The sequence below is a fragment of the Antedon mediterranea genome, chromosome 7 (assembly GCF_964355755.1).
Source record: "Antedon mediterranea chromosome 7, ecAntMedi1.1, whole genome shotgun sequence".
In the NCBI taxonomy this organism is placed as follows: Eukaryota; Metazoa; Echinodermata; class Crinoidea; order Comatulida; family Antedonidae; genus Antedon; species Antedon mediterranea.
The window spans coordinates 23,881,011-23,907,803 of NC_092676.1; the positions used below are offsets into that span (position 1 = coordinate 23,881,011).

General features: G+C 34.0%; 2 protein-coding genes across 4 annotated transcripts; one reads left to right on the forward strand and one right to left on the reverse strand.

Annotated features, from left to right (window-relative positions):
• Positions 1–1,197: 1,197 nt before the first annotated feature.
• LOC140055764 (protein downstream neighbor of son homolog) lies at positions 1,198–14,111 on the forward strand. The gene is made up of 10 exons (XM_072101163.1): positions 1,198–1,341; positions 1,940–2,234; positions 2,557–2,652; positions 3,649–3,822; positions 7,840–7,961; positions 10,148–10,380; positions 10,706–10,811; positions 12,252–12,398; positions 12,913–13,108; positions 13,666–14,111. Exons 2-10 carry the CDS (start codon positions 1,941–1,943, stop codon positions 14,005–14,007), a joined length of 1,710 nt encoding a protein of 569 aa, XP_071957264.1. The 5' UTR covers positions 1,198–1,341; position 1,940; the 3' UTR covers positions 14,008–14,111.
• A 203-nt stretch (positions 14,112–14,314) lies between these two features.
• LOC140055763 (uncharacterized) lies at positions 14,315–22,723 on the reverse strand. Of its 3 annotated transcripts, XM_072101160.1 has the most exons (9): positions 22,565–22,723; positions 20,489–22,194; positions 19,923–20,110; positions 19,031–19,423; positions 18,740–18,850; positions 18,333–18,455; positions 16,379–16,526; positions 15,780–15,967; positions 14,315–15,674 (listed from the first exon to the last, which is right to left on the reverse strand). In XM_072101160.1, the coding sequence occupies exons 1-9, from the start codon at positions 22,639–22,641 to the stop codon at positions 15,540–15,542; spliced, it is 3,069 nt and encodes a 1,022-aa protein (XP_071957261.1). In that variant the 5' UTR covers positions 22,642–22,723; the 3' UTR covers positions 14,315–15,539. The 3 variants fall into 3 exon arrangements, with proteins under 3 accessions (XP_071957261.1, XP_071957262.1, XP_071957263.1); XM_072101162.1 differs by lacking the exons at positions 14,315–15,674; positions 15,780–15,967 and adding an exon at positions 17,216–17,281 and having other exon boundaries at positions 16,463–16,526; XM_072101161.1 differs by lacking the exons at positions 14,315–15,674; positions 15,780–15,967 and having other exon boundaries at positions 16,386–17,281.
• Between the last annotated feature and the right edge of the window lie 4,070 nt (positions 22,724–26,793).

The following is a 26,793-nucleotide window of genomic DNA, read 5'->3' on the forward strand; positions in this document are numbered from 1 at the left end:
TATTTATTTGGTGAACCAGACGACTGCAGTTTGACGTGGTCAAGTTGATGTTATTAGATTTGTTTTTTTCGGTATTTATTCCAACATTTGTATTATCTGCCAGTAATAAAAATAATAATAATAATAATAATTTATTGGAAACAGTGTCACACTTGGATGATATATATATATAATAGGTGTTTATTCATAAAAAAAAACACATAAATAGTACAAACAGAAGGCAGCCAACGGCTGAAAAAATCTGCAAACAACGTACAAAGTAAAAATTTAAAAGACTCTACAACAATATAATATATACAAGTACACAGTAAATCAGATCAAATTAAATGAAACAAAATAAATGCACATGTTGTGTGAAATACACAACATAAAAGGCATACAAAAATAAATAAAATTATTAACTTAAAAGAATAAACTTCCTACGTAAAACATCGTTAAATTCCAAAATCAGTGATAAAAGCCATGCCAATAATGAATTGAAATTAGAGATTTGTGAATTTGCCATTTTAAAGATTACCGCTAATCCTTAGATACAACTAATTATTTTACGCCGGTGAATATGAGGCCATTGTCACTTAGCTGTATTATGAGGTCATTCAAACTACCATGTATTAACCTTCCTTGTGTGTGTGCAATAAATAGTGCTGTTGGAGGGTTATAATTGCTATAGGCCTACATAAGGCGATGGTATAATATCAAATGTACATGCTCATCACAAGGCCCTCGGGGGACATAATTGAATAAATTTTATGAATTATACAATGAAACTCCTTGTTTTTTTCGTGAATTGGGCCTAAATGTTCTTGAAAACTATAGGCTACAGTGAATAGATCATATTCAGTAGACCTACGGATCATAATTATATGGGTAGAGTCCTGCTATTGAATTTTCCCTGTTAATAACACGCCAGAGCATGCTTTTTAAAATTAATAAACATCAACAAACGATACATTTAATTAGGATAAAGGCAAAACAATTAATATTAACATTTAACATGCATCTACTACTTTGATGGTTAGTAGATTTAGTAATAGTAGGCCTAGTTTATGAACGGAACCGTATTTTATCGTACTAAAGTATGACGTCAATTGTGGCTGGGTTGGGCCGTAGAGTTCCGTACTGTAGTACTCCATTGTTTCGTCGTTCCGGACCGCCGAAAAGGAAACAGTATAAGCGCGGGAAATTTGTGTTTACATTTTTTTGTTTTTGTGTTGTGAACGTTTCTCCTTAACCTTTGGTATTCTTAAATCATTAAATACATATTGAAGCCTGCACAACAGCTTATTACATCTTTAAGTTATCCGTAATATATAATATACAAGGTAATCTTGCAAAAAACAGGTAGGTGGCAGCTATTTTAAGCTAGGCCCAGGCCTCTCGGGCCCTCTACTTTCTAGCTAGCTTCTAATCTTAACAACAGCGGTCTGAATTTGTGGATGGTCGGCGACTGGATTTGTCGGCACACCGTGACCTTCCGTCATCATGGGCCTAGGACTACAATTACTCCTATTTTAGGGCCTAGCTTGGTTGGTCTATGGTTTTTATTTAGTATTGATTTGCTGTATTGTCTAACCAGGTAATTAGGCCAGCCAGGGATAGGCCTACTAGTACTAGACTAGATAGGGTCTAGGCCTAGCTAGTAGAAGTCTAGGATGAGTTTACACAATTTAAAAAATAGGTTTGCCTACCAATATTGGACCTACCTAGGGCCTAGCCTACCCCTAGAGGCTTACATGATTCCTGGCTGGGTGGGGGTTGGCCTTTACAGTATTTAGAACTAAACTACTTTACTATTTTTATACTACTGGGGCCTAAATGTAATCAGATTTCATTTTAAGAGTCTCTATATAATTTATAGAGTCAAAAGTTCAACTGATGATTGATATTTTTTATTCCACTAACTATCTGTCTACTGTATTCTATCAACTTTTCAAAAAAGAATGAATGATTCTGCAAATTCCTCACCAAAATGGACCAGGCCTTCAAATACAATAAAGGTAAAAAAACGTGGACGAAGAGGCTCGTTAGCAACTGAAAACACAGCACTAAGCAGTAAGCAAAATAACCTGAATACAGGTAGGCAATCGGCAAAACGGAAAAATCCATTTAGCTGTTCGCAGAAGAACAAAAAACAAAACAATGAAAATCTATCTACAGAAGAGATACCATTTGAAAGCAGACTAAATGAGAAAAATGAACTCTTCCAAAAATTAAATAAAGCAAGTATTGAAAATGTGAGTTAAAAGCATATGGATATAATTTATTTTATAAAGTTTAGTATTAGAAATTGAGACATACAATACGACTTGACAATACATATTCTATGCTGGAATTACCTCGAAAAGAAGCCCATGGGCTGCTTCTTCTTTTACTAATCTTGGATGGGCTTCAGCTATTTATAATGGGCAGCTTCTAGAGGAGATTTTTTTTTTCTAAATGAATGCTGTCAATTTTGTGCATTTTTACTACGATAATATGATGAAAAATTATCTGCTAATTTTACATAATTGAGAGCATTATTTTATATTTTTATGCTTATTATTTTTATCAAATTAGAAATTACCTGAACGAAGACAGTCGGAAAATGAGGTTACTAACAATACGATTCTCCAAGAACAAGTTACGACAAAAGAAAATTTGATAGATGAACAGGTTAAATTTCAATCGTTTACTTTTAAATAGTTTTATCAATTTTAGAACAAAACCTTCTAGTGTTTGCCTAGACCCAACACATTTAAAAAAATTGTATATTATATATATTTATATAGTAAACCCAAAGGCAAATTACTGAAAAAAATGACAATGCTGTGGGTATGCATGGGTGGATCTCAATGGAAATACAAAATAAAATATGCGGTAAGCTAAATCAAAATGATAAAGTAAAACAGCCAGAAAAAGTAGCAAAAGCTTTCAGGCAACACTAGCCCTATATTCACTATTGGCAGTACCGTCAACTTTCTACTTGCAATCTGCAATTATTAGGTAATAATACTAGATCTTAAGGAAATACATTAATGTGACAGACATTAAGCTATTATTGAAAGAAATAGATCTTAACTAGTGACATTAAAGGTCTGTAAGAATTTACCGATAAATCCATTTCAGTAGGAATAAAAATGTCAATTGCTCTGTGATCATGTGATACATGTTGATTGTATTTACATAAATAAATAAATGCACTTTAATTACAAGGAAATAAATAAAGGCAGAGGGGCATTTATTTGAGAGGGGCGTTTATTTAAAGCGGGGTGTTGTTTTTTTTTTTGTTCAAATAAATACGGTACTGATATTTGTATAGCTTTTAAAACAACATTCATTTTAACAATAACTAAACAAAAAGCACAAAATAAAAACATCTTGTATAGGATACTGTTCAAGAAGGATTAGTGGCAGACCCAGGAAATGAAAGTAGTTTGATAGTGTAGCCAGGGCAATACATTGGCTGACTCCTTCACCCCCATGAGGATGGCATGGCAAATCATTTTACCAATAGACAAGCATAATACAGTACTGTATGTTGAAAACATTAACTCTCCATAATTCCTGTTGGTTATTGTAACTCTGAACAAGAAAAAAAGTTACTTTATAGCTCATTTCACCATTCCCAGGATAGAATTGAAATACAACATTTGTTTTATATTATTTCAGAAGCCGAAATCACAGATACGTATAGAATATGACAATTTCCCAGTCGATTGGAGTATAAAAACCAGACTGCGATTTACATCAGAGAAAAGCTATAGTTGGTGCGCTTCATTGAAGAGCTGTGATGAGGCCGCTGGAATGTCGGCATTTGTCAAATGTGCACATGAATCATTAATGGTATGTACAAATAATGAATGTTGAGTTCTAATTCCCATAAGATTTCCTAGCTGTTACGTTACTTGTTGATTTTGAATTACAAGAAACTTCAGTACTTGGGCAGATATAATGTTTGTAGATAAATATATATATATGAAATATATATTCTGAACTTCTTTTTATTGTAGAGCTGTAGCTTGGTACTGATATTTAACATGCTTGCCTAAAGCTCTGACTGCACTATCAAACTATACGACAAAAAAATGTGATGTGCGCAAATATGGACACAATGATGTCATATCACTGCCATATTTGGGCACATCACACTTTTTCTTGGTCAAATTAGTTTGATAGTGTAGACAGAGCTTTCAAAGTTGTAACTCATGACTAAATTCTACTACACTCCCTAAGCTTCAATAGACCTTGTTTATAAACATGATATACTGTAGGTTATCGTACTGTAAAAAGTGGGAGCGCGTCCCACGCCCCCTCTCCCCTGATGCTACTCCTAGACCCCTCCCCGCCAACCCCTGTGTAGCTACAGTAACTAGTGTATCATATCATAATATAAAATCATTGATGTTATTGGATAGATAGATACTATACTATTATATATAATACTATAGAATAAACCAGTTTATTCACTACATTCAGTGACAGACTTATTTTTTTTAATGCTACATTTTTTATGTATTATTCTTTACTGATGTGCATTACAAATGCAGCTTGGCTCCTTACAAAAGATTAATGTGTTCTAGCAGATTTCTATACCTTTAATGTCGTAAAGGAAATAACGATGAAATACAAGGACTGCCTTGATAATCGTTAATATGGCACTGCAAACTGGCGGTATAGGCATAACAACAGGCCGGGTAAAGTATATACACCACATTTTGTCATTGAAAACTACTTTTTTGTTTATAAATACATAAATATAATAATAAAAAAGTGAAAAAATAGTGAATAAATATACCATGAAAGCCTTATTGGTCTAATGGTAGAGTGCCAGCATATTAAGCAGCAGAATCTGGGTTCAATTCTTGGTGTTGGTCATTTTTTTCACCGAGTACTGTTTATAGTATTTTTAATACAGTAGAAATTTGAGCTAGTATTTAAAATAAAATATTTTACAGAACAGGCTACTTACAATATTATTTACACCGTTTTCATTTTGTTATAATTGCATTTAAATGATTTTAAAAAATAGTACAAAGATAGAATAAATTAATTTAACCAAATCCAACATGTTCATGTTATTACTGATGTTATTAAGTGTAATTAGTTATTAATTCTAGACAGAATAATAATTTACACCTTCTAAATGTGTTTGTCCCATGAACAAGATTGCCAGCTTTAAGAAGTAATTTTACTTATGGATCATTGGCAATTTGCCTAAAAATATTTGAACAAAAAATTAGAAACATAACAAAACCCTTTACTTTATGAATGTTGGTTTGGTAAAGGTTGTATTGTTTTCTCAGCTGATAATTATCAATTCATAGATAAATTTAAAGAGATGAGTTCTAAGTAGATGTTTAAAAGCCCTAATGGTGTTGCTATTTGATTTCAATTTATACTGTTTCAAAGGGCAACCAGTGCCTGAAGTGACTAAAATGTGAATAAATGTAGTTGTATGCTGACTGTTGTGCCTGTCCATAGTACATGTACATCAATTTAATAAATTAATAATTTAAATAAGTCTGTTATTTTAACAAAGATCACAAAATGGTGAAAATTGAAATTTCAGGCTCTGACTGAATAATGGCTACGGCCCTGTACCTAGAATTGTAATTGTTTATGTTTACGTTACATTGGCATTTTAAGCTCAGGCATAGGTATGGCACGCCAGACGTGCCAAAATATTGTTAACATTAAGCCATTCTTGCTCTATAATTTAGACTGCGAGACCCAGAAGATAGCAGTTGACATGTTTGAGGCGAAGCAATGTTGGTGTGTGGGTGAATTAACTACCAACAATAGATAATTTCATAAGCTTTCTTTTGTATCAGTAAACAGAGTAATTAACCTTAACTTCAAGAGTGTAATCCCATTCAATTATATTTACTTTACCCTAAAGCCAAAACAAAACCAGCATCAATTTATTTTCCAATTATGTTACACGACGTTTACAGTAAACCATTTAAAACTATTGATTTTGTTTTTAATGCAAGTGTACGATAAACACAAGAATTTTCACCATCTCTCTACAACTTCTAATTATTCCTATTTTATAGAGTAAATTGCCATTATTTTCTAGTTGATGAAAAACATACATAGATGTAGACTTAATTCTCTTGGCCTTTTGAAAGATAATTAACTTTAGAAAAAGTTCATGAACTCCGCAACATTGCAAAAACTGTCTATACTTTAATAATTGAGATGTAAACTTATTCTCTTCTATATAAATCACTATATTATAATCCATAAAATATGATCTAGTATGACTAAATCAACTCTGTCAAGTTCGTCACTAATAAGGCCGTATAGAAATTCCAAATGTCTTTCACATAATACCTTACCAGAGAGGCATAGAAAACACAAAAGCCTCTCGTAGTATAGCAATAAAAAAACAATACCCTTGTGTGTGATTCCGATGAAAAAACAATACCTTTGTGGAAGCGTGATTGTGATAAAAAAAATAATATTTCGTAGGTTCGCTATAAAAAAACAATGCCCCACTGATAGGCTACGAAGGGATATACGTGGGAACAAATTAGTAATTAATAGCTGTACTCTAGGTATAAGCCTATTTTACTGTGTGATCTTACAAAATCATAAATTTTGTTACAAGCGAGCAAAAGAAGGAGGGAAGGAAAACAAAAACAAGAAACAATTTTTGTTAAGATTGAACAGAAAAACCAAACATCATCACAACCGTTCTAGACTACTGCAATTACAACCGTAATAAGATTGCGAAAATAATTTCAAGAAATGGAAATGACAAAGGGCCAATTTAAATTTACCTACAAAATGTATTACATGATTTTGATTTAGTAGAAATCCTCCTCAGGGGTCAATTTCCCTTGAAATAAATGAGGGGTAATATATGTTTTTTAACAATAAAGCTAATCACTTTGTTGGTCCTGAAGGCATCCCCTTATATAGAAGTTCTACTGCATTTACTTACTGTACTTATCACATGAATTTTTAAAAATAAAGCTTTACATCCTTAATCAATTTAAATGATTATCATAAAAAAGAACAATTATTATTCAACTGTGAGCTGCTTTCTAATCTTGAACTTTTTCACAGAATATATTTGTTAAAAATAATTTTAATTAAACTAGAGTGATAAATAATTATTTACATTTAGATTGACTTATGTGAAGTTTACGAGATGAAAACACCCACGGTTTGATTTACAGGTTGCATGCTGTGTTTATGCAAAGAAATTAGACCTATCTCCCTATGGTTTATGCCTGATAGTAAAACAGGTTGGAACATGCATTTTTAGTCGAGATGGGCTTCAGTTTTACTGTTTAAACCATAAACAATATGAATAAACCATGAATACGTATATTTTCGAATGTCGGGTTGTTTTTAATGTATAATAGTAATTTAACTTTAATGTTAACAATAATGTGCAGAAATGCTGTACTAAAGAGCTTTTCTATTAAGTTGTATAGCCAGTAAAACATCCTATATAATACATTCTACATAGCAATTAATGAATTCATATGTATAAACACATTCCATATTAAGGAAACCCAATATTGATATTATACAATATTATATCATCATCATCGTTGGCTGCATCTGCCGTGCAAGCTGCGACCAAATAAGTGACCATATTTCTTATAAAATGAGGAAATATATATGGGCTAGGCAATCCAACAACAGGACACTGAGCTTACCTTGCCAAGATAGGAACTCGTAACAGTCCTTTGATCTTATGTCAGGCTGCGACAAATACCAACAGTACTGTACTACTGTATATTCTCCGTAGCGCACTGTGTATCTTCAAGGGCGTGGAACTGATCGTGTTGCAGCCACAGATAAACCCTTTGATAAACATTGTTAAATAATTGTTATTTTCAGAACCCTGAAGATCTAAGTCAACTGAAATCAATGTTTCATCAGCACACTATGGTCTGGGTTCATCCGTCAGTTCCGTGGTTCAAATCATTCCCAAGGATTGTCCCTGAACCAAAAATAGCCAAGTAAGTTAAAGAGCTAACATCTCTTAAGCTCTGTCTACACTACCAAACTTTATGTGACAAAAAAAATGTGATATTGCCATATATTGACATGTATCACTATCATATCACTAATATATTTGAGCACATCACACTTGTTTGATAGTATAGACAGAACTTTACATACCTCAGAACCATGTTAGGTTTACAATATGTATGATGGTATATGATATGGTATAAGAATCTAAGTACTATGGTAAGTGTTTAAAAAGTGTCGTGCATGAAGGCACCTGTAGGGGACAGGAAAGCTGTTGAATGTGACAACTTGTAGTCCACTGCGCATTATAAAAAGGAATCTACTGTAAAGCACTTATAAAAAAACGCTTTGATAAAAACGCTATAATATAGTGAGTTTTACACTCAAATAACAAAATGTATGAACTTAATTTTTAATGATGCTGTTTTAAATGAAGTATTACACTTCTTAATGGTAACCTACGATGACATTTAAAAGACTTTGGCTAGACTGAAAATAAAACAGAAAGTAATCGACCAAATTCAATCTGGTTTTAAAATAAAAGCATTACTGTTTACTTAAATTCAAAATCTAAGTCTATAAATAGGAGAGAAAACAGTAAGTACAAGATGTTAATAAATTGTTGACAAATCTCTGAAGATCTATTTTTAAATATTAGTATTTTGTTTGCTTGACAGGCCCAAGAGAATAATAATACCATATGATTCCTAAACATAGAAACTAAAGTTGAGAATGTCAACTTTACTAGGGTATCTTCAAAATGCCAACCATTAAAGATATATTTTTCCCTTGAAAAAAATAATTTTTTTTTCATTTTTGTTGTTGAATATGCCCATTTAATATTAGTAATAACTGTAATTTAAAGCAAAAAAATAATCATATTGGCTGCCAGCCAATGGTTTGTTTTTTTTAGTCGAAACTACAAAATGACATATTCAAAGTCTGTATTAATTTTCATGTTTTTGGGAGACAATACATCTTTAAACAACATTTTGTCATGCTCAAGGAAATAAATATAAAGAATATTTATAAGTAATATTTAAATTAATGTTAGAAATTGACTTGAAACATACCAAGTTAGTGATACTATTTCCCATAAGATTTTCCACTAAAAAATACTCACTCAAGAGTGACCAGATTCAATCAACTTTCATTTGTTTTTTTCTTATATAATCACAGTGCATAATACATGTAAAACAACACTGTAGTCATTTCCTCTTAGGCAAATTGTCTTATAGAGAATTAATTATAGTATATTGAATTCTAACATGTTTTAGGTGAAAAATATTTTTGCCTATTAACAATCTAGTAGTACAGTAGTTATCTCACATACAATGGCAGTAGAAATAATTGAAACATCGAAATGGTTATTAAATAATTTTTCCGTAAGCTCGAAATTTGTCTTCTGTATAGTAGTATAATGTAAATTTACAGATAAAACTCTATAATTTATAATTTAGCCTTCAATGGAATAGCAGATCATCCTAAAGAAAAAAAGCCGATTTAATTAAAAATGGTATAATTATAGCAAAATTAATTAACTGGTTGATGAAAAGGTACCTGTGTTAAAATGTGAATGTTGTATATTATAAGATAAGATAAATTTTATTGTCATGACCACAACAAGGCGAACATGAAATTTGTTTTCCTTGATGCTTATACACTTACAATACAGAAAAATATAACACTTAACAGTAATAAATATCAATACAATTATATGAAGACTAAAATTAGAAAACGTACGCGATTACAAGAGGGATATTACTGCACAGTAGAAACCTATATTCTGGGTATACCTTCTGGACCAGACAATGTGTCCCTTAATGGCCGTCTCCTAAATAAGGGTTAGTCATGGTGTTACATGGTATATTTTCTATGTGCTTCAGGGTAAAGTGTCCCTTAATATATGGGTGTCCCCTAAATAGGGGTTTATCTCAGTCTTAAAACATATATTTCCTATTTGTTTCAGTAGAAAGTGTCCCTTAATAGGGGTTCCCCTAAATAGTTGTAGATTGTAATGTTAAAACATATATTTACCATGTGTTTCAGGTAAAGTGTTCCTTAATAGAGGTTTTCTCTAAATAGGGGTTGATCAATATTGTTAGAACATATTATTTCGCATGTCTTTCAGGGAAAAGTGCACATCTATCATATATTCTGTCTTTTGTTTCAGACAATCTTTTGCAGTTCTAAATGACAGTTTTCAAAAGGCTTTGTTTACTAGCTGGTGTGAAAGTTTCCGATCAGTCTTCCACCTTCTTCGAGCTAAACGTTGTCCGTATTTCTACCTGTGTGCGCATCAGTTCTCTATCTTGTTTCAAGCTGCTGGTATTGGTGGCAGCAAACAGGTGCACGCCGTTATTACACCAACAACCAAAGGACTCAGAGATGCATTGAACAGAGAAGGTAAAATGCGACAACTGGTTAGAACCAGTTTTGTTATAGTTTTCCTGAATCAAGTCTTACAGCTGTGAAACATTTTTGAGGAAGGTGGGGTGGATGAAGAAGGGTAAAGCAAATTGTGAAAAGTGGGGAGGGAGAACAAAGGAAGATAAAGAGGGGAAAAAAGAGAAAATAGAAGAGGTATTGAGAAGGAAAGATGGAGATGGGAAATCAATTTGATAAAGAGTAGAGAAGGCAGAAATGAGTATAGAAGGAGGTAAGAACAGGAGAAATTTTGAAAGGGTTTGTTATGTTTTTGTTGAATAAACCCATATTATTTTCTTTTTAGGAATAGAGTTTTCCTTACCAAACCTACAGCTAGGTGACGATGAAAAGGCATTGAGTGTCTCACCAGATATATCAATTAACAGTCCAGATAATCTGACTGATGAAATGTTAGTACATAGTCAGAATATTCTTCAATTTATTAAAATGATAATGATTGTTCGTGGAATTAAAATTCATCTCGCATGTTACTGAATAATTTATGTGCAAACAGACAGGATGAGCTGATTTAACATAGAAATTGTTTACTCACCACAATACAAGTCTAATTATTTATGAACCTTCTATACATATATTATAACATTTGAGTACATAACCATAACAATCTGAGCATAAAATTAACAATTATGAAGTGAAAAACAAATATTCAATAATTCATTCTAAAGCTCTATAAAACTTGGACATGATGATGTCATCACTATCATATTTGGATTTGGAATTAATTAAATTAGTTTGATAGTGTAGACAGAGCTTTAAATAATGATGTACTGTAATCAGTGAAGTTTATTTATGGAATTTTTAAGCTCTGTCTACACTATCAAACTTTATGTGACAAAAAATGTGATGTAGGTACCCATATATGAACATGATGTCATATCACTACCATATTTGGGTATATCACTACCATATTTGGGCACATCACTTTTAATCCGGGTTAACAATAAACTTGTCAGTTTTCGACAACCTAGCCGTCCTGCACGACCTTAAAGCTCAGGTACAGGCATGAATTTTAAATATAATATTTGGTTAATTGTACATAAATCAAATATTTGAACAGAAATCAAGATGAATAAACATGAATTTCCCCCTTGATATGGTCAAATACAAAATTTTGCAAAATTCTTCCATAAAAACCAGGAAGACTTTTTTTCAGTAGGTAGGTAGTTAACATAATGTAACAACATGTCTGGTGACTCCCTAGCAGGTGAAAAAAGATGGTGGATATACGGTGGATAATTTTTGTTATAGCATGAAAATAAAAATCTGAAGTTGAATAAAAATACCAGAAATGTAATATTCAAGTTATATTACCTATATTTAGTCATCTGATAACATTTTTTACCACACCGTTTATTTTTCATAGCTTTTTAAAATGCCTCTCTATTTACAAAATTTGTGTACAAAAGAATAGAGATTTTACTGTGTAATTTGAACTATCCTCCACTGATAAGAAAGTGCTTATTTTCAACAAGGTCTTGTAACACAAAGAAAATCCCAAAAATTATGAAACATAGGGGAAACTATAGATCGATAATTATTGGAATGTATGATCAATAGAAATTTTTTGCCCGCACCTGGCCTTTAAGCTCTGTCTACACTATCAAACTTTATGTGACAAAAAATGTGATGTAGGTACCCATATATGAACATGATGTCATATCACTACCATATTTGGGCACATCACTTTTTTTAGCTAGTGTGATAGTGTAGACAGAGCTTAATAAAAAAGACCATTAACTGCTAAAAACTAATAAATAATTGGATAATAAAAAAGATTTTTAATTAGATTGACACAAACAAATAGTCAAATTATGTTTTTTATTTTTAAGGAATTGTTCTGAAAATCCACGCCTCTGTGAAGAAGCTGATGACGATGATGACATTACGCAAGACGATGAAGCTGCATCATCATGGATACAGAGTATTGGTTTAGATAAAAAGGAATTCCCATCTCTTGATCCAGCCAGAGTAAAATTGTATCCTTTAATACTACCTGTCCTATTTACTAAAATAAACTGTTTTTCAATTGACAATTAATCGTAAAGATGTGTTTTCACCCATTAATTTAAAAAACCCTTATAAATCAAACAAGACTTATGCAGGGACGGATTCTATATTATAATACACACTGATTTACTAGAAAATTCATTTGATGTTTAATGTTTGAATAAAAATATTCTAATAATAAAATTCCCAACAATTCAATGGGTTTAGCTAGCAGGATAAAAAATCTGAAAAGAAAAGGACAAAAGTATATCAAAAAAGTTACAACTTTAGACTACTGTAGTAATTAGGGGTTTTCCACATTTGTTTAAAGCTCTTGTCTATACCATCAAACTTTATGTAACAATACCCATATATGGACAAAAATGTGATATCACTAACATATTGTATTTGGGCACATCACAGTTTTTTTGTCAAACTAGATAGAGCTTTATATTTGTAATATGTTCACAAGTACAGTATCTTTCTTTAACTTGTAAAATTCAGTAAAAGAGACAAAGTTGTGAAGCTGGACAACAAGCCTCAATCTCTTGTGCTAGTACAAGGTCAGGACACCAAGGCCCTGTTTAACTTCTTGCTTAATAGTAGCACAGTTGTAGCAGTAGCTGGGTCACAGGCAGGCATCCCACCTACCCTGCTAGCACCTATAGCCTTTGAAGGGGCTACTCTACAGAAATGCAAGGTAACATTTAGTTCTAGACAGTGTTTAAATATTGAGGCACCATTTACCGTACCTGAAGAGCAACAAATATCGGCATAGATTCAAGGCCAACTCGCTCCTAGTTCTGGTGGTGGAACAAATCTCTGATAAGGACTATAAACTGTAGGTCCAGTGTACACAGTTTACCCATGTGCACAGTTCCAGGATGAACCCAGTTTCCAGGTTACCCCAGTGAACTGGTTCACAAAAACAGCCCCTGTATCAGGGGGATTACCACCTATCTCATATCACAGTGATAAATTAACTAAATTGGTAATCCTTGGCCACATGTGCCTAAAGATATAAAATAAAAAAACATGTTAATCGGATGTAGCAACATGTGCCTAAAGACAGGACAAAATTAAAAAAATTCTAGGTAAAATTGTCAGCCTTGTATGTGACGTGCATTGGTCGAACAAGAAAGTTAATAAAAAAAAAGAACTGTACATATTGCAATCTGGACAGGTTCATTTGGAAGTTCATGACATAGCCTCTAGTTATATTACTATGATTGAATTTGAATTAATTATTCATTTCAGGTAAGAAACAGTGTCATCAAGCAAAAGACAGCATCAGGGGCCTTAGAAGGTGTCAACAGTTTGGAAATTTCAGGAGTTCTTTTACCAAACTCTGTGAAGGGACTTTGTGAAGTGTTAAAACAGACGGGAAGCTACGCAGCATCTTTCAACATACATGAGCCTACAGCACCATTCAATCAAGCACAATTAAATACAGCCAATCAAAATCCAGATAGTGGTAACCTGAGTGAATGTGGGTTGAGTGATCACATGATATCAGAACTTTATAATGGAGAAACATTAAAGAAAGGTTTCTTAAGAGAAGTGTTATGTAAAAATGGAAAATATGGCTGGTCCCTTTAAGAAAAAATATATAATATAGTTAATAAATTTTAAAAACATTCTTGCAATAATATGGTAGATATGTTACATATTGATAAATATGGTATTTTTATTGTAAATTTTAATGGAAATTTTAAAAATAAATGTAAATGCATCGTAAATTTAAACATAGTTAGTAATTATTGCAATGTAACTTACATTTTTAATAACAAAATAGTTAAAATATTACGTGATGTATTTATATTTTGTTCATGCCTACAAATTACATTTTTCAATAGACAGAACTTACATCTATAGAAATAATTCCAGACACACTGTATAGTGTATAGTCTGTTGCAGTTCGCATTTAATGATAAAAATAATAGTTCATTCTTATATAGCGCATATAAGCAAGCTCTCAATGTGCTGCACATTATTACCCCAGTCATTTTTGGATCAAACACATGGAAACATATAATACTCCCATAATAATGCAGCTACTAATCAGTGCAAAGTACGGTCTTTTTCTAACAGATACCCATTTAATACACCTGGGTGGAGAAAGGCAAATGTAAGTGTCTTGCCTAAGGATACAAGCAATGCGGCGAGAGTGACTTCACGATAAGTAATCTAACCACCAATACATTTTTTAATTCGGAAAACAGAAAAAGTACTTTATTCTTGTTTTGTACAAAAATTTATTTTATTATTTATTTACTTTTCCTTGCTTTACTAACATTTCTGTAACTGAACAAAATAATACTACTACTCATTTTAAAATACAAGGCTTTTTACAGCATATTCAAATTAAAAGTCAGTTAGCATTCAGCACCAATAGAATTCATAACATGTTTTTACTCAATTAAAAGGGTATACAAGCAAAGAAAATAAATTCAATTATAAAATAGCAATAATGCATGCATTTTCAGGTACTTTTTTTAAAAACATATTCAGATACTTATTTCAATCTTATAGCATTCAATTAACATAAAACCCTGCAGGGTTTACAGATGCTTAGGCATCATTTTAATCTTTAATTAACAGTAGTTGTGTATGAAGGCTAGCATCTACTTGATTATCATTTCAAGACTCCAGACTCTTCTGCATGGCTAGTGGTGGCTGCTTATTCACCACTATCTTACCTCTCTTTGTTAACATAGTTGCATCTTCTGAAGGGCAACAGTTCGCACTTTAGTTATCTCTTGCTTCCAATCTAACTCTCATACACATAGTCGAATGTATGTTCCATCTTCAGTGGGCAAGACTGACCGCTTGATAATTGCTTCAACCTAGCATTCCTTGTGTACATAGTCCATTGGTATAAGGCTCATCTTTTGCAGGGCTACAGTGGCCACTTCAACCTAGCATTCCTTGTGTACATAGTCCATTGGTATAAGACCCATCTTTTGCAGGGCAGTGGCCACTTCCACCTAGCATTCCTTGTGTACATAGTCCATTGGTCTAAGGCCCATCTTTTGCAGGGCAATAGTGGCCACTTCAACCTAGCATTCCTTGTGTACATAGTCCATTGGTATAAGACCCATCTTTTGCAGGGCTACAGTGGCCACTTCAACCTAGCATTCCTTGTGTACATAGTCCATTGGTATAAGACCCATCTTTTGCAGGGCAACAGTGGCAGCTTGGGCCTTTGCTTGCTTTTTATTTGAACTAGCTACGGTAGGTTGATATTCCTCATTATTTATGAGAACCTGTCGAAAAACAAAAGTTGAAATAATGGAATCCCAAAGGTATTCAGTACTGTACACTTATTATTTATCCATAATAAAATCGTAAAATATTATTTCCAAACTGACCTTAAAGACAAAATTCTTCTGATGAGATGGTCCGCTATCGTGAATAAGCTCAAAGTGCGGTGCACGCCATTTGCGTTTGTTGCAGATTTCCATTAGAGCCGATACAGGATGCTTGCTGGTTAAATCATGAGTCGTGACTCTAACAGCTGGGGGCTTTCCCCTACTAGCCTCTGATGCAGACACCAATCCTATAAAACAAACAGTATTATAATCATCTCATAACAAGTGCATTTCAAAATGTAAACAATAATACTTAAAAAAAATACCTAAAATATAAATGTATTAAATATTATATTATTATTATTATTAGTAAATAAACTTTTTAAAAAAAGCTAATAAAAAGGAACATTATTAAAAAGTGATAAAAACATCTAATCTAAAGCTGTCTTCATTATCAAACTTTATGGGACAAAAAAATGTGTCACATCACTACCATATTTGGGCACATCACACTTTTTTTTAAACTAGTTTGATAGTGTAGACAGAGCTTAATATAAGCGGCATTCTTTGAATGTATAAAAAACAACTGTTTAATATACAGTAATTAATAAAATATATTGATTTTTCAGATCAACTCCAAATCAATTCTAACAATTTACCTTTCCTGTCCGACTTGATTTCAATAAGTAATGGTTCTTTGCTGCCCTCTTTGTTCTTCCCCAGACCTTCCCCCTGCCGCCACCCCATACGTTGCAGCATCATCATCCCAATGCCACTTTGAACAGGCATAGATTTCAAAAACATGTCCTGGGGACAAATCAGTAATGTATTCTACTAATATATGTTTTGAAGATGAAGATATTTGGCACAAAAAAAAGAAAAACATTGTTTATAATATAAATTTAAAGAGTCATATTTAATCTTTCATATATAAACAAAACAAAAAAGCAGATAAAAACATTATTACAAACCATTTTCTCCACATTTTTTTTTTCATGATTGTGATAGAGAAGTTAAAAATGTTGTTTAAAAGTGTTAAAAATTCGGAATTCTGTAAAATAATGCTCCTACTGTAGTGACTGAAAATCCTAACATGAACAACCAACCAGAGTAGCAAATGATTAAATCTAAATTACTCTTCAATTTTTCAAATTGTGTAATTGCTTTATTATGATAAACAGGTAAAATACGTTTCTAAAATTATTTTAATTCTAAAATTTTTATTGTGGAGTCCTATGATTTTAGAATCTAATACGTCAATGGGCCGACAACATCAAAACTTCAATAAATAGTGATGATGTAAGAAAAAAACAAAACCTATTATTCTATGTGGAAGTAAATACCAGTGAAAAAAAGAATCAGCTTTAAGAATTTGTGAAGAGTACTGTCCTCATATGATGAACAAAACGTCCCGCATATCAGGGAACGTCCCGCATATCGGGAAACGTCCCACATATCGGGGAACGTCTCGTTACACAGCAGGTTCCTATACCTACCAACCAGCGCCATCAACCTCCACGGGGTGTGTACCATCCGAGTCGTAAAGCGTGTTGTTGAAACTCCTGTATTAAATAAGTTTGCCAGTGTTTATCAGAGTGCAGCGGATTGACCCATCAGTGGAATGGTTGAGTCCATTAAATACATAATGTATTGTTGTTAACGGAAGCAACCATTCCACTAACAGGTCAATCTCAGAATCAAATGTAATGAGGTCAAAATTTGAGTCAGATTTTTGTTTCTTTTGTTGATCCGACATTTTAAAGCAAATTCGCGTTACATTAATATGATTCTCTGCCTCTGATATTAATTGCATATGAGCAATCTCCTAATAAAAAATAGAGGCACATTACTCATATGCTTGGCTAAATATACATGCCTATCGTATGCAGGATTTATGAAATGTGGTTTTTAGATATATTTTCATAAACGGCCATATTTTTTGTTATACTGTACTATTATACAGATATAATATTACTGTACCTATATACAATAATTGATCGTATATGCGCATGCATGCAAGTACATCAACGGCCTAAAAAAACACAGAACCACAGTGTTTGTTCTCTTTTTTCAATATTATAATGCGAATTTAGTATAAATTATTTGTATACGTACAAAATTATTCCGATAAAAATACAAAAAACTATTACTGAAAATGTTTGCAAAAATAGGTGGTAGATAAATTTGTTTATTTCTTTTTAAAAAGAAATAATTTGAAGTACATGTACAAAACTCAGAGAGAGCGATTAACACTAAAATCTGGCACGCCAATGACATTTAAGAAAAGTGTATGATTGGTTTTCCTGTTATTTACTAGCGTTATCTTTAATTTGAAAGTTACTTTATTTTATTTCTTTCAACAAAACATAATATACAAAATAAATGTTACAATGGAAGTGGAGAGCCGAGGAGGGTCAAGGGTTGGATATGGGTAGTACCACCATCACTGGAAATTGTGTGACCCTCTAACTATGCAGCTTCTTGTGTCTATGATTTAAAAAAATGTTTATTTCACAACCAGGCCTGGCTAAACGGATTTGGATCTATAAAGTACACAGCATGGACAAAAGCGTTTTAAATTACACACTGACTGTAAAAGAAAAGTTAAAATACCTTTTTAGCCCAGGCTTGAGCCCTTGGATTTGAGTTGGCTAGCTCCTTAGGATTCAGTATCTGGACTCCTGTACTGCCTGTAAACTGGCCTGGCTTGTTGCCCACATTCACCCAACTCTGAATCTAAATATCAGTGAGTGAGAAAATAAATGTAAGGACACACAGACTACAAATAATTTATAAATAGTACTGTAAAGTAAGAAATTGTTTTAATGAATCAAGTGGTTCCTATACACTATATTTGAAACCGTAACTTAAGGGGACACTTTTCTGTGAAGCAAATGAAGGTCAATAAAGGTCACAACAACCAACCTTTATTAAGGATACACTTTGTTGGGTGTCCCTTTAATAGGTGTTATATACAAAACACATTGTCTATGTACAGTAATAGATTTGTTTGTATTTACCCCTCTTTGAGCTTTGTGAAGTTGACCTAGGGCCTCAACATCTAGAGGGTTCGACTCCAAGGCCCTGGCTGCTTTCAGTCTTGCGGATACCATTGTAGCTATATCAACATCCTACAAAAGAAGAAAATATTATTGTTCATCATCATCATCGACTACTTTAAAAGGAACGAACAAATTCATCCACACTCTCATCTACCTGTAGAGTGTGACAATGCTTTTACCACTAATCTCTACACATTGAATGCCAAAAAAAACCAAACAAATTCTAAAAGATTTTGTTATAATGTTTACCGGCGTCTTTGTTTCCTCAAAAACTCTATCCTCCGGATCTACTACTGGACCTGTAGGTGGCGCTGCAGCAACAGGTGGAACTGGTGTTGCGGTAACTGGTGTCAGGACACTAGTTGATGTTTGATTTGTAGGAAATGACAACTGCCCTCCTGCTGCCATTTTGGGAATTTCGGTAACAGATGTTTCGGTAGTGGTTGTGGCAACAGTTGTGGTAACAGTTGTGGTAGTCGGTGCCTTTGATACCGATTCAGTAGTAGCTGGTTTCTGGTATGGCACCCATGCACCATATGGTGAAACTTCTTCCTCTTTCTTGCGATGCTGGGATCCACTGGACACAGGAAACTGTATTCTGAGCTTGTCTTTGTCCATATTTGGTGCTCTTTGAACAGCATTCTATAAACAATTAAATGCATTATCATCAAAAATTGAAAAACCACCAAAAGTCAAATGATTTGTGAAAGATTTAACAGCAAATAATAACATTTACCCTACTTTTTCAATCAGGTTTTAGTTTCTGCATATATAAACAAACGGGAAGTGGTGTTTTTTTTAGGTCAACTATATATCTATTATCAAGATGCAAAGAATGCAGTGTGTGACATCACAAGCTGTAATACTGGTGGTTATGTGATGGGAATCCCCTTTCCATTCATAAAAAAATATAAAAAGACCACAGATGGTCATACAATATTGTATATGTGCTTGTGTGTAATCATTTTTGTTTATTTCAATGCAGAATACAACACATTAAGTTCTTTATAATCAGGGAGATAATGTGGAAAACCAAAAGCACAATCTTAGGCCGGAAGATGAGTCTAAAATACAGTCTCCACGGGAATGTTGGCATGTATGATATAAATTATTACAAAATAAATGTTAAGCTGTACTATACCTTGATATTGACAACAATACTCTGTATGTGGGGTTTTAGTTTGAATGGATGATTGATGAACGTGTTGGATTCTTCTTCATCGGAATCTACAGGTCTATTCACGGGTGACTCGTCATCAGAATCAACGCCCTCGTCTCGCTTCTGAATTGCTTGGCAAACTGCCGTTAATTCATTTATTGTCTGCCCACCTTAATTGAAAAAAAAAAAGAATAGAAAAATCATTAAAAAATGATATATAATTATTCTTGTTTGTTCACATTAATTAAATTTTTTTCTTCTGAGAAAGAGTACTGAACCTACCACAGTAGACTACAACTAGATTAAGCATTTTTATTTAATTTTGTTTTCGTACGCATCCAACAGTGAGTAACTCGCCAATTACAGGATGGATAAACTATTTATAATGATGAATATTAACAAAGTCTCATTTTAGGCTTAGGGAGTGGAGTTGAAAAAGTCGTGAGTTACAACCCTGGCACTAGGTCGGATTGAACCCCGGACCTTGGGATTGGAAGGCAAGCATGTTAACCACCAAGCTACAGCTCCACTACAAATTTAATACATACCAGCTCTTTGGCTTGCTTTATCTTCATTGGACAGCGGAGGTAGCGTCATGCCAGCTGGTAGCAAGCCTGCTTTCATCTGAGCATATGCGTTTGCTTTCGCGATTTCCAACAGCTTTGCTTTGTCTATACGTTCTGCTGGAGATCGCGAACGTGGTCGACGATCACTGTACATTCGACTTGTTTTCGTTTTGTACGAGCTTCTATTGCGTGAACGTGACCTCGAACGCCTGTGTCTTTCAGACGTATGTGACCTGCGGGGAGAACGTGACCTACGAGGAGAACGAGACCTATGTTTAGATCGTGATCTTCTGTGTTTTTTGCTTTTTGACCATGATCGAGATCGTCGACTATCCTCATGTTTTTTATCGCTATCTCGGCTTTTCTTTTTGTGTTTCTCCGTTATCTCGCCTTCTTCATTTACAGTCTTATCCCTCTTTCGTTTCTTTGACTTATGAGATTTCTTTTCTTCTTTGTCCTTCTCCTTCTTTTCTTGTGTCTCCTGTTTATCATCAGTAATGTTTTCACTTACCGACAGAGTTTCTTCTTTTATGCATTGCACCGTTTGATTAAGATCTGGTTCTTTTACAGAAGTCACTTTGTTATCAGTGACAGGGTTCTCACTATTTTCGCTTTTAATTTGTGTGGTTGTTACCGTTTCTACTGGTATTGTTACTTCAGTGTCATTCTCAACTTGTACACTCTGTTTCGCTTCTACTGTCTTTTCCTCCGTTTTCATTTGCTCTTCTTCTGTTAATTTATCTTCAGCAACAATTTCTTTATTTTCAATTATAGACCTAGACTCTTCTTCTAAATTCTGTATTTGTTTTTCCTCATCTTGTTTATCAAGATTTTTAAAAGTACCAATATTTTTTTCTATATCTTTTTCTACCTTTACAGAGATAGTTTCGTTTGACACAGCAGTACCATCACTGGCAATTGTTACATTGGGTTTCTGAGGTTCCACCGGGGGTTCCACATTGTCTTTTGTATCAAACTCTACTATTGTTTCTTCTTTAATTTTATCATGTATTTTACTTTTCTTCTTTTCATTTGTGTTTTTATCTTCTAATTTTACTTTATCTTTAGACTTATGTTTTGATTTCTTGTGTTTACCCTTTTTGTGTTTATGTTTATGCCTGTGTTTCTTTTTCTTTTTATCACTACTCTTTGATTGTTTTTCTTCTAGCTTTTCTTTCACTACCGTTTTATCTTGTTGAATTTCAACATCGCTTAAACTCGAAGCAGTTATTTCGCCTTCTTCGGGTACATCGCGCCACGGCAAAACCTGCTGGTTCTCCGTTGATTCCTCTTCTGAAGATGATCCCAAGTTGTCAACCTCTTCATCTGTTTTTGATTCGATCACCTGACTTGAAGTATGATCAGAAAGATCCTTACTAAATATTTTAATTTGTATTGGTTTTTTTTCTGAATTTTTTTCTTTTCCATTACTCTGCTTATTATTGGTTTCATCTTTGTCATCATCAGCCGGAATGACATTGTTTTTCTCACAGTGTTTCATTTTCCTCATACTCTCCTTCATTTCTTTAGCAATTCTGTTTTGAATAATGGCACTAAACATAGACTTTTCCTTTCCATGTTGATTATTTGTGTCTTTTTTATCTTTTGACATGGAATGATCTTTTGTTTTTACAGTACTTGCACTGTAACCTTTTTCTTTATTGTCTGCAGTTTCATTCTGTGGATTTCTGTAAAGAAAAGTATCAACATCACAGTAACAATATTATAAATTTAAATGAGGAATTGTCAATAGTCAATACATTGTCATTACAATACAAATAATAATATTCATGTAAAAAAAAGTTATGCAGTATTTTAGGCCTATTATGCCTGTCAAAGGGTAGACTTATTTTAGTTAACAGACCTCTACTTTACCTTACTACTAGGCCTATCAATTGCTTTTGTTTTCTGGCTCCACTACCTAGACCTAACTTTATTTTTTTGCTGGCTGCTGTGTCTGGTTCTGGCCCTACACTTACTACAAATATAGCTTAAAAGAGCCTACACTAACTGCAAGTAGGCCTAGGCCTAGGTAGGCCTACTCTAGATAGTTACTACCTTTGTTTTTCTTTTTCAATTGCCTGCATTTTTTGAAGTGCAAAATTCATCAGTGCATCTTGAACATTTGAGTCCATTTTCTCTGTTCTTTAATTAGAGGAACATGCACAAAAGATGAGATTCTAGCCTATGATGCTAGACTGCATACTCGAACTACATTTACATTCGCACAAAAACCAAAGCGCCCTCAAAATTAACTTTGAAGCATGTTTGTCACTCCACCAGCCAGAGAACGCTTGTGTCAAGCTAGCCAACAATAAGCCAGCCAACAATAAGCCAGCCCACTTTTATTTTTTCCAGCCAACAATAACTATGAAACGCCGTTTGTGCATTCTTTACATTTTCATTGTTACTTATGGCTTTTATGATATTAGGAATTAAATATTTGTGAGAAAAACGGCGGATTGTTCCTGGGATTCACTTGGTGGGATTATACTAGGGTACCCCCTTAGTCGTCCAGTATAAGTTAGAGTGGGACCACTGGTCCCGTTTACTCAGCCCTCATCACTAAAATTTGAGTGTAACTCAATTACGATTTTTAAAATATAGTTAAATTTGAAACTGTATTTGTGAGAAAATGGCGGATTGTTCCTGGGAGTCACTTGGTGGGATTATACTAGGGTACCCCCTTAGTCGTCCAGTATAAGTTAGAGTGCGACCACTGGTCCTGTTTACTCAGCCCTCATCTTAAAAATTTGAGTGTAACTCAATTACAATTTTTAAAATATAGTTAAATTTGAAACTGTATTCGTGAGAAAATGGCGGATTGTTCCTGGGAGTCACTTGGTGGGATTATACTAGGGTACCTCCTTAGTCGTACAGTATAAGTTAGAGTGGGACCACTGGTACCGTTTACTCAGCCCTCACCTTTTAAATTTGAGTGTAACTCATTTACGATTTAAAAAATATAGTGAAATTTGATACTGTATTTATGAGAAAATGGCGGATTGTTCCTGGGAGTCACTTGGTGGGATTATACTAGGGTACCTCCTTAGTTGTCCAGTATAAGTTAGAGTGGGACCACTGGTCCCGTTTACTCAGCCCTCATCTTTAAAATTTGAGTGTAACTCATTTACGATTTTTAAAATATAGTGAAATTTGATACTGTATTTGTGAGAAAACAGCGGATTGTTCCTGAGAGTCACTTGGTAGGATTATACTAGGGTACCCCCTTAGTCGTCCAGTATAAGTTAGAGTGGGACCACTGGTCCCGTTTACTCAGCCCTCATCTTTTAAATTTGAGTGTAACTCATTTACGATTTTTAAAATATAGTGAAATTTGAAACTGTATTTGTGAGAAAACGGCGGATTGTTCCATAGAGTCACTTGGTGGGATTATACTAGGGTGCATCCTTAGTCGTCGAGTATAAGTTAGAGTGGGACCACTGGTCCCGTTTACTCAGTCCTCATCTTTTAAATTTGAGTGTAACTCATTTACGATTTTAAAAATATAGTGAAATTAGATACTGTATTTGTGAGAAAACGGCGGATTGTTCCTGGGAGTCACATGGTGGGATTATACTAAGGTACGTCCTTAGTCGTCCAGTATAAGTTAGAGTGCGACCACTGGTTCCGTTTACTCAGTCCTCATCTTTTAAATTTGAGTGTAACTCAATTACGGTAAAAAAATTTTAAAATATAGTGAAAATTGATACTGTATTTGTGAGAAAATGGCGGATTGTTCCTGGGAGTCACTTGGTGGGATTATACTAGGGTACCTCCTTAGTTGTCCAGTAGAAGTTAGAGTGGGACCACTGGTCCCGTTTACTCAGCCTTCATCTTTTAAATATGAATGTAACTCATTTACGATTTAAAAAATATAGTGAAATTAGATACTGTATTTGTGAGAAAACGGCGGATTGTTCCTGGGAGTCACATGGTGGGATTATACTAAGGTACGTCCTTAGCCGTCCAGTATAAGTTAGAGTGCGACCATTGGTTCCGTTTACTCAGCCCTCATCTTTTAAATTTGAGTGTAACTCAATTACGGTAAAAAATTTTTAAAATATAGTGAAAATTGATACTGTATTTGTGAGAAAATGGCGGATTGTTCCTGGGAGTCACTTGGTGGGATTATACTAGGGTACCTCCTTAGTTGTCCAGTAGAAGTTAGAGTGGGACCACTGGTCCCGTTTACTCAGCCCTCATCTTTTAAATATGAATGTAACTCATTTACGATTTAAAAAATATAGTGAAATTTGATACTGTATTTGTGAGAAAATGGCGGATTGTTCATGGGAGTCACTTGGTGGGATTATACTAGGGTACCTCCTTAGTTGTCCAGTATAAGTTAGAGTGGGACCACTGGTCCCGTTTACTCAGCCCTCATCTTTAAAATTTGAGTGTAACTCATTTACGATTTTTAAAATATAGTGAAATTTGATACTGTATTTGTGAGAAAACGGCGGATTGTTCCTGAGAGTCACTTGGTGGGATTATACTAGGGTACCCCCTTAGTCGTCCAGTATAAGTTAGAGTGGGACCACTGGTCCCGTTTACTCAGCCCTCATCTTTTAAATTTGAGTGTAACTCATTTACGATTTTTAAAATATAGTGAAATTTGATACTGTATTTGTGAGAAAACGGCGGATTGTTCCTGAGAGTCACTTGGTGGGATTGTACTAGGGTGCATCCTTAGTCGTCCAGTATAAGTTAGAGTGGGACCACTTGTCCTGTTTACTCAGCCCTCATCTTTTAAATTTGAGTGTAACTCATTTACGATTTTAAAAATATAGTGAAATTAGATACTGTATTTGTGAGAAAACGGCGGATTGTTCCTGGGAGTCACATGGTGGGATTATACTAAGGTACGTCCTTAGTCGTCCAGTATAAGTTAGAGTGCGACCACTGGTTCCATTTACTCAGCCCTCATCTTTTAAATTTGAGTGTAACTCAATTACGGTAAAAAAATTTAAAATATAGTGAAAATTGATACTGTATTTGTGAGAAAATGGCGGATTGTTCCTAGGAGTCACTTGGTGGGATTATACTAGGGTACCTCCTTAGTTGTCCAGTAGAAGTTAGAGTGGGACCACTGGTCCCGTTTACTCAGCCCTCATCTTTTAAATATGAATGTAACTCATTTACGATTTAAAAAATATAGTGAAATTTGATACTGTATTTGTGAGAAAATGGCGGATTGTTCCTGGGAGTCACATGGTGGGATTATACTAAGGTAGGTCCTTAGTCGTCCAGTATAAGTTAGAGTGCGACCACTGGTTCCGTTTACTCAGTCCTCATCTTTTAAATTTGAGTGTAACTCAATTACGGTAAAAAAATTTTAAAATATAGTGAAAATTGATACTGTATTTGTGAGAAAATGGTGGATTGTTCCTGGGAGTCACTTGGTGGGATTATACTAGGGTACCTCCTTAGTTGTCCAGTAGAAGTTAGAGTGGGACCACTGGTCCCGTTTACTCAGCCTTCATCTTTTAAATATGAATGTAACTCATTTACGATTTAAAAAATATAGTGAAATTAGATACTGTATTTGTGAGAAAACGGCGGATTGTTCCTGGGAGTCACATGGTGGGATTATACTAAGGTACGTCCTTAGCCGTCCAGTATAAGTTAGAGTGCGACCACTGGTTCCGTTTACTCAGCCCTCATCTTTTAAATTTGAGTGTAACTCAATTACGGTAAAAAAATTTTAAAATATAGTGAAAATTGATACTGTATTTGTGAGAAAATGGCGGATTGTTCCTGGGAGTCACTTGGTGGGATTATACTAGGGTACCTCCTTAGTTGTCCAGTAGAAGTTAGAGTGGGACCACTGGTCCCGTTTACTCAGCCCTCATCTTTTAAATATGAATGTAACTCATTTACGATTTAAAAAATATAGTGAAATTTGATACTGTATTTGTGAGAAAATGGCGGATTGTTCATGGGAGTCACTTGGTGGGATTATACTAGGGTGCATCCTTAGTCGTCGAGTATAAGTTAGAGTGGGACCACTGGTCCCGTTTACTCAGCCCTCATCTTTTAAATTTGAGTGTAACTCATTTACGATTTTAAAAATATAGTGAAATTAGATACTGTATTTGTGAGAAAACGGCGGATTGTTCCTGGGAGTCACTTGGTGGGATTATACTAAGGTACGTCCTTAGTCGTCCAGTATAAGTTAGAGTGCGACCACTGGTTCCGTTTACTCAGTCCTCATCTTTTAAATTTGAGTGTAACTCAATTACGGTAAAAAAATTTTAAAATATAGTGAAAATTGATACTGTATT